General features: G+C 36.2%; 1 protein-coding gene across 2 annotated transcripts in view; it reads right to left on the reverse strand.

Moving 5' to 3' along the window:
* Positions 1–6: 6 nt before the first annotated feature.
* Positions 7–6466, reverse strand: part of LOC106875243 (5-hydroxytryptamine receptor) — a 56715-nt gene continuing 50255 nt past the window's right edge. For both annotated transcript variants that reach the window (XM_014923308.2, XM_052970840.1), the window contains one exon: positions 7–3752. In XM_014923308.2, the coding sequence (XP_014778794.1) occupies positions 277–1680 (1404 nt within the window). In that variant the 5' untranslated portion in view covers positions 1681–3752 and the 3' untranslated portion in view covers positions 7–276. The remainder of the gene's footprint in view (positions 3753–6466) is intronic.

The following is a 6466-nucleotide window of genomic DNA, read 5'->3' on the forward strand; positions in this document are numbered from 1 at the left end:
CAAACGTCATCTCCACAATCATCATCATCATCATCATCATAATCATTATCATCATTATCATCATCATCATCATCATCATCGTCATTATCAACATCATCTTTATCATCAACATCATTATGACGCTGTCACCTCGTCGTGGACGTCACTGGTTCAAGCACTGAAAGAAATAAAGACAGACAAACGGACAGACGGAAAGTATGAAAACAGACAATATTTTGAAAAACGAAAAAAAAAAAAAAATGTATGTTTCTTTTTTCTTTTTGTTTGATCTTTTTTTCAGTAGAAATTCTTTCTAGGTTTATTCCGTCGATATTTTCCGAATAAGATTTTTTGAAATGCGTTCCGGAAATCGGGGCTGAAAATGGTATAAATGACCGGATTAAGTAAGCTGTTCATGTAACCCAACCACAACACAATACTCATCACTACCTTTGGTACCTCCATCGCATCCATGAAGAAAGGACGAACCAAGGCAATAATAAAGAATGGAAGCCAGCACACAATAAACGCCCCTGTTACTATGGCCAAAGTCCTCGCTGCTTTTCGCTCCCGTTTGATTTCTAACTTCTCCTTGTTTTTCAATTTCTCTCGCCTGACGGCTTCTGCTTGATCGACAACTGGAAGCATCACCGTGTGAGCTTCGTCCACGTGACCATTTTTCACTTTGATCGTTGACAGGTTGCCATCTCCTTCGACTAACGGCAGCTGCTGTTGTTGCTCGTGCTGGTGTACGTGATTGTTCTGTTGCTGCTGGACGTCTTTTTCGGGGCTTGATTCCTGGCTAGAGTGTTTCTTGGCGTCTTTCAGCTTCGATAACAAACTCACCGTCGTGTGATCTTTGCTGTCTGTTTTCGGTGTTTTCTTTTTGCCGAATTTTTCCTTACGGATTCTCGATCGTGCCACCATGAATATACGTAAATAAATGAACATCATGATAAACATGGGTAAATAAAAGGCTCCAACTGTTGAGAAGACGGTATAACCTAGATCTTGACTGATTATGCAAAGTTCCGGAATATCGGGTTCGTCTTGCATCTCCTTCCAGCCGAACAGCGGTGGAATCGAAATAAACATGGCCACTGTCCATACAAGGACAATCATGATAATAATCCGTTTTTGCGTCCGGTTTCGTATGTATTCTATATTGGTCACAGCCCAGTAACGATCCATCGCAATCGCTACCAGATGAAGGATCGAAGCCGTACAACAGAGTACGTCGAAGGAGGTCCACATATCACATACCTCTTTTTGCAGAAACCATATTTTACTGATTTCACTAACAGCACTGAGAGGCATGACTAGTGATGCGACCATCAGGTCAGCCACCGCCAACGATATGATTAAATAGTTGCCAACATTGTGTAAATTTTTCTCCAGTAACACCGCAGCAATGACAAACACATTACCGATAATTGTGGCTAAAATGAGAAGTCCCAGTATAATGGATGTCGATATGGCATGTTCGACGCTGTAAAATTGAGGTCGAAGTGACGGCACAGAATTGGTTGAGATCGATAGACTCTCATATTCGTCGGGTGCGAATGGCAAGTGAGAAAGATTTGGGTACAGGAATGACGTGTTGTCCATGAAATAGTATATTGTCGAATTATCGGTGTGGTAGCTGTATGTAGTATTATGAACAACCATTCTGTGGTCTTCTTGACTGATTTCAACAGACATCTTTGAGGTTCACAACGTTAAAAAAATTTCAGAACGCACAGCGATCCGTATATATATATATATATATATATATATATATATATATATATATAAGTTCGTATGTGTGGGTGTATTTGTTCGTTTATAAGATTCTCCTATGAATGCATGTGTTTGTCTTCTTTTCTGTTTATATGTGTGTATATATGCACATGCCACACTAAGGCATAAATTTATATATAATGTGTCTATAATATTTTGTATATACAGATAAGGCAGAACAACGAAACGAAGAGGAAAAGAACAATGAAACCTCACCAGTACATAAATAAACAAAAATATATGGCTGCGGGTGTATGTGTGTAACGGTTTGTCACTATATATGAAAATATATAACGTTACTGTACAATAATAAACTTATATAAATATAATTATATATATGTGTATATATATGTCTGTGTACCGCAGTATATGTATCTATTTCTTAGTATCTTCAAAATGATGTTACATCGTTCTGGAATACAGAAGATGGTGATGGGGTTGTTTTTTTTTTTTAAATACGGAGAGAAATTTCTGTTGTGCGATCACGCGTGACGTGAAACAGCCTCAAATTCATATGAAGGGGTTCTTTTTTTTGTTTGTCTGCTTTTTTTTTTCTTTTGCATGTGTGTATTCGTACAATAGGTGAGTATCCTTAAGATGCGTAATTAAAGGAAGGCTACGAAGGAGAAAAAAAAAACAACAAAAACAACAAAAAAACAAACAGGCAATATTAAAGACAATGATAATAATAATAATAATAATAATAATGATGATGATGATGATGATGATGATGATGATGATGATAATAACAAGAAGAGAAAAGAAAAACGGGGTTATTTATCCTTTTTCCTTTCTTTTAAACCAAAAATCATTTTTTTCCTTCCACATTTCGTTCCGTTTAAAGTTTCTCTTTCTGACTTTCTCTTGACATATATTCAAATATATACATGAGTGGATATATATATATATGTGAATATGTATAGATACCCGTATATGTATATATTTATATATTTATATATATATATACATATACATACACACACGTTTAACTCGTCTTCATTTTACGTTTTATGTACATTTTATATATATTTCTATTTAAATTTTATCACCTTTCCGATTCTCTCTGTTTCTCTTTCTTTTACAATCTCTCTAATATTTACTCTTTCTCCCTCTCTTTCTCTCTCTCGCTCTCTCTCTCGCTCTCTCTCTCGCTCTCTCTCTCTCTTTGACTTTCTCCTTCTCACTCTCTCTCGCTCCTTTCGTTTGATTTAAATCGATATGATTTGTTTAGGGTATTTTAAAATTTTGAATTTAAGTTATTTTCTTCGATTAAATTGAAGATAAATAAAATTAAAAAAAGAAAAAAAAACATATAAAATAATATTGGAAAACAAACAAAAATCAATAAAGCAAAATATTCAGATTTGCTTTTTATCGTTTTTTTTTCTCTTATTAGTCTCTTTTTTTTTTACATTTTCGTCATTCTTTTTGCTTTTAGTTGTTTATTATTGGTAGGTGGCGCTGGTTAGTGTTTTTGAAATATGTACAGAAACACAAATAAAATATAGAGATGGATTTCCTGTTTCCTTTTCTATTGTTAGCGTTATTATTGTCGTTGTTTTAGTTGTTATATTTTATAACGTGATTATTTTCTTTACAACTTTAATTTTAAAATTTTCGCTTTTATTATTTTTGTTTTCTAGCTTTTGAGTTGAATTTCTCATTTTATGTCTTAGTGATACATTGGCTGGGTTTAATGTTACAACGTAGTAGCGTAATTACATCGTTGGGAGCACGCATGCGTCAGACAAAAGAAAACAAATGCACATCTCTTTATTTAAAATGGCCACTTTTCATTGGTATTGTCATAACTTGGTTTGCCACGCATAATGTCGGAGATAAATGTGATTTTAAAGAATGGAAAGCGACTCTAAGGCTTGGGTTCCTTGGTTACAAATTTGTGAATTGTCATATCCAGGATGAACGAAATCGTTTTCCAATACTTCTGACCTCGTCGTTTTTCATTCGTTCTTTTATTGAAATCGAAATGGCCACTGGAGAAAAGAAGAACAGAGAAAAAATAAAAATAATTAGATATCAACATATTTAAAATATTAAACAGGAAGATAACATTAAGAAAAGCATGTATTCAAGAATTAAAAAAACAGAATTTAACGAGAAATATACGGGATCAGAAAGTAGGATTATATTATATTCAAGCCAGTGTTAGTACTCTCGTCGACAGCGTTAACTTTTACGCCAGTTGTTGATCTGTAGTGATCGATTAAGCTTCTTCATCTTGATGGGTGAAAAGGGTGCCAGCGCCTGAGGTGGTTGGCTGTTGAGGATCGCAACTGGTCTTAGGAAAAGGAGCAGAGACGATCGTTGTCTAGGGTGGACCATGTTATGCAATCACAAGGCCCACGAATCTGGCTACCCACTTTCACCAGCGGCTCCATTGGGATTGGTGACATGCTAGATCTGGTTACGGTGGTTGCAGTGGGCTGTCGGATGTCTCAGGAATAATGAAGATCCGCCTTGTTCGCGCCAGCCCGCATGGAAGCGATGGATTTATGTCGGAGTTCCCTTCTCCCAGACGGACTGCCTTCCACGCTGACGAGCTCCGTCGACCTGTGATCACCTATGCTAGTTAACACCTGGCTAAGCCCATAAAAGTTGTTACTGCCCTGGGTCTGAGTTGACCTGGAAACAATAGTGCGTAACAGATGGTTCCACACACTCCTCAAAACCTGGAACTCTCGCAACAAGGCCCCCACTACGGGATGAAGTTTAAGGTTTACCCAGTACTGTATTAATGGTAATCTAGAGCTTAATGAATGTGGTAAATATATTCCCATAACAATGGGATAGTCACATTTATGAATTGAAAACAGAAGCATTATTTTGAATTATGTCTACAGCTGAATTTTGATTCATTTAGTTGGTTGGCCGATTCATTTTGATCGCAGGAATCTATAGTGACCAGCAATAGATTAATATTACGAGATCTGATTTTGGAGGTTTTGATGATTTATTAATTAATATTGAGAAAGAATTATTTAAATGTTATGTTATTTTTGGCATTCGGCTTTACGTAGTGACAATGATAGGATTTTAAACGTAATTAATTAGTCTGTATGATTTAGCCTAGTGTAAAAGATTTTGGGTGATGGCTGATGTATTTCATCTTGAATGTTCTTCCTTCATCGCAACTGTCATTGTCTTTCTGTCATTTGAGCAATCTCATTTATTATGTGGCTTAAATCATATTTACTCCACGGATGTGTGTGTGTATGTGCGTGTGCGTGTGTTTGTATATTTGTGTGTTTGTGCGTGTGCGTGTGTATGTGTGTTTGTTTGTGTGTGTTTGTGTGTGTGTGTGTGTGTGTGTGTATGTGTGTGTGCACACGTTGTGAGATCAAACGGTTTGTAAAAAAGTTTGTCGTGAATGATGCATGTATACGATGTTTCTATTCCGTCCGATTTTATAAAATATTCATACAATTTGTTGATGAATCTTGGTTAGGTCACTATGTGAATCATACATGCACATACTAGCCCCGTTTCACTTATCTAATATCCATTGGTTAACTATTTAACAAAGTAACTAATCGCTTGTTTGATTAATGACAGGGTCAGTCGAGCAATCCTTTCCTCACCATTCGTGACCTCATCAAAGACGTACCCTCTCTGCTCCACGTTTGCTTCAGGTCTCGATTACTTCATTGGTTGAATTTTTAACTAATTGACAAATAAGTAATAGAGAACTGAAACATATTCGGTGCATGTGTTTATTGTTGATATCATGATACACCTGATTTAAAATAAAATATGTTTTAACATACGAGTTCACATTAAGAACCTTGAAAACCAAATAGGAAACGCAATATTTCTTCAAATAATTTATAACTTCAAGACTTTCAAGTTTATATAAAATAGTTCATAATTTATAAATCGGCTACATCGAAAATTAAGCTTAGAGATTAAAATTTCCATTCGTCTATCATCGTTCACCTTACCTTGGAGGATTGTGGTGGTAGAGTACTCAGGTATCACATTTATAAGGTCCTGTCAGAAGTAACTGTTATTAAACCTTTCTGATGGATTCCATAAGCGTGACCAACTTGAGGTTATGGATATTATCTAACCATATCTTTCATGGTCTACCCTTAGTTCTTCTGCCGGTTGGCTAGCCTTGAAGAATCTGTCTTGTGACTCTTTCCTGCGACATTCTGTTCACGTATGCGTAGTACCAAGATGTCATCTCTGAACGCGAAGATGTAGCAGTCGACCATGAGAGACTGCCTGATCTTCGAGCTACTGACCCTGTCGAGTGACGTTACTCCAGAGATCCAGAAATCTTTTGAAGGAACCCTATTTCGGCCGCTGATATTCGCAATGCCACTGTTTTGGCCATTACCCAACATTCATTAACATAGGTGACCAGTGGCAGACTGGGTCTAAAAATATTGGTTGCCAGGAGACTAAGGGGGCCCGCACGCAACTACAGGGCTATCATTTATTTTTTAAAATATTTTGTTAAAAGTATTCTTTTCAACTGTCTACAAACAACCTCTTGCATCACATTACACGTGAAAAATTACGAAAAGGACTAATATCGGAAAAAAAAAATTAATTCAAAGCTTGTTAATCTAAAATGCTGACAGTAACTCAACGAAGAGCGAAAGAAATTTACAAATCTAGTTTAATTTACCTGACTTGGATAATGCCAAGCTGACGATTTTTAATAAGGATAAAATGGTTCGAT

This window comes from Octopus bimaculoides, chromosome 9 (genome assembly GCF_001194135.2).
Source record: "Octopus bimaculoides isolate UCB-OBI-ISO-001 chromosome 9, ASM119413v2, whole genome shotgun sequence".
Classification (NCBI taxonomy): domain Eukaryota; kingdom Metazoa; phylum Mollusca; class Cephalopoda; order Octopoda; family Octopodidae; genus Octopus; species Octopus bimaculoides.